The 2,257-nt window shown below is 43.7% G+C and overlaps 1 protein-coding gene across 1 annotated transcript in view; it reads right to left on the bottom strand.

Moving 5' to 3' along the window:
* Positions 1-419: 419 nt before the first annotated feature.
* The window catches only part of CLIP1 (CAP-Gly domain containing linker protein 1), a 101,971-nt gene continuing 100,133 nt past the window's right edge, over positions 420-2,257 (bottom strand). Inside the window, exons 23-24 of the mRNA XM_042780582.1 lie at positions 1,223-1,347; positions 420-645 (exon numbers count right to left, since the gene is read on the bottom strand). Coding sequence (XP_042636516.1) covers positions 420-645; positions 1,223-1,347 — 351 coding nt within the window. The remainder of the gene's footprint in view (positions 646-1,222; positions 1,348-2,257) is intronic.

The raw sequence follows: 2,257 nt of genomic DNA, 5'->3' as shown, positions 1-2,257 counted from the left end.
CAAAAAAAAAAAAAAAAAAAAATCTAAATATACAAATGTAGCCTGGAAGTATTTTAGTGCAAACATGAAAAGTAATAGCATAACTTAAAGTTTCTTAAATAAAGTATCTAAGGGTCAGGATTGTTCTGTGAGGGATGATAAATGTAACGGCATCTGGTGCAATGTCTTGTTCAAACTTTTAAAAATCAAGGTGACAAAATTAGAAGGGAGAACTCACCTGCTAAGTATGTATTTATTATTCTAACATATGAGAAGGGGAGACTGACAGGGCCATTTGTGGAAGATCAAAATACCTTCTTGAATTTGCTGATGGGGGTCAAAAATAACACAAGTTCTCCTGAAGTCTGCACACACGAGGCTGCGCTTGTAGCACGAAGGTCCGTGCATTTGGGAGTGCCCAGCTCGCAGCGGGGGCTTCATCAGAAGGTCTCGTCATCATTGCAGTTGGTCGCCCAGTGCCCAAACATCTCACAGATCTCACAGTACGGCCGCTCCTCACTCCGACGGCCGTGGTGCGTGGAATGGGGAGGGTCCTCAGACATCTGGGCCTGGGTAGGACAGTCCTCTGTGTCGTGGAGATCAAAGCAGTCACAGATGTCACAAAAGAGGCGTGGTTTCTTCTTGGACTGTTTCTCTTGGTCATCACTACGAATGTTAACATGCATAATCAGAAACTCATCTCTACCAGAAGAAAATTCCAAGACACAGTAACACTTGCAAAGAGTAAAAATATTAGCAAGAACAAATTAGGGCCAAGTCAAGTATGACCTTCAAGTATTAAGTATCCATTTTCATTTTCCTGTCTAAACATTTGTAGTCTGTCACTCTCTTGTGAGATGTATGGAAATTTACTGATGGCCAACACTCCTCATGGGTAGTCCCCACCCGTCTGTCAGGGGAGGATGTGCACTGCTCGGATGCTGAAGAGGTTACAGCAGAGCGTCCAGAGTAAGACAGACTAGGAGCCAGGCCTGGCCCTGTACTTCTGAGGATCAGCCACTGATGACCCTACAATCACAACCATATGATCCACGACAGATCACGGGGACGGCACAGGACAGGGCAATGTTTCGTTCTGCTGGGCATAGGGAGCCGTGTTGAAGGCAGCAGAGAACAACAACTACAACATTTACGGCCAAGTAACCATAAAGCGATTGGGTGCCTTTTTTTTTTTTTTTTTACAGCACTAAAGTCCCAATCAGTATCACTTAGTATAAAATACCTGTCGTAATTGTTCAGGTCTTCTCCATTGCCATTGAGGGCTGCTTCTGACATCATCTCCACCTTCATCTTAAGGTCTTGATTCTTCCTTTGAAGATCCACTATGACTGAATTTAGGAAATCAATCTATTTGTGAAAAAAGAGAAAAAAAGCAATGAGCTTTGTAAAATGTTTAAGGCACACATATGCAGTCATGGGAGCCTACTCTGGCACTGTGGCTAAAAGAGCGGAGACATCCCAACAGGGGCCGATGACAGCCATTACTGAAGCATGTTGCCAGCTTCCCAGGGAACAGTTGTGTTGAGATTGAAGATCTAGAGCCACATCTAGGTGATGGGACTACGGAGTTGTCTTCTTCCCTGGCTTTCCTATCCTTTAAGATGCTTCAAATTTCCTTCATGGACTAGGTGCTATTTTTATTTCAAAAACATTTTACAAATGTTTAAAAACATCAGGTGTTTGTAAGCATCAGTGGAGAAGCTTTGTCTGTTATTGAGTTGAGGCTAGTGGGATTATGCTTTATTCTCCAACTTGTGGTCTGCTGGAGTGCTACTGACTCATGGAAAATGGCAAGGAACATTTATTTCTTTCAGTAGGGAAGGAAAAAAAAAAAAAAAACAGAAATACCTTGAATTCTCCTAAAGTCCTAATTTTATATGTCTGGGTACATGGCATGCTGTAAGCCAAAACTGTTTTTTCCTTCTACCACATAAAAAAATACTTTTTTTTTTTTTTTTACAAAAAAGCATAACCAGTTAGTTGTCCCCCTGAACTTCAGAACCAATGGAGACCTTTGCTGTTCTGTGGGTTTGAAAAAGTGGCATGGCGATTCCCATCAGACCGCCACTGAGCACCTGCTGGGAGCTCCTTAGTGTGTGTGGGGAGACAAGTGATGCCTTCAGGGAAAGTGCAACGTTCATGAGCAGGCCGAGTTCCCTTTCACCCAAGGAGAGCCACGTGGCACCCGCTCTGAGGCTGGGCGCAGAATGCCACACAGACGAGGAAGAGCCCTGTGCCAGGAGTCACTGGGCAACAG

Source organism: Orycteropus afer, unplaced genomic scaffold (assembly GCF_000298275.1).
Source record: "Orycteropus afer afer isolate SDZICR_OR568_19922 unplaced genomic scaffold, OryAfe1.0 scaffold00048, whole genome shotgun sequence".
Lineage (NCBI taxonomy): Eukaryota > Metazoa > Chordata > Mammalia > Tubulidentata > Orycteropodidae > Orycteropus > Orycteropus afer.
The sequence above is the reverse complement of the archived record's forward strand: the minus strand, read 5'-3'. Positions and strand labels throughout refer to the sequence as shown.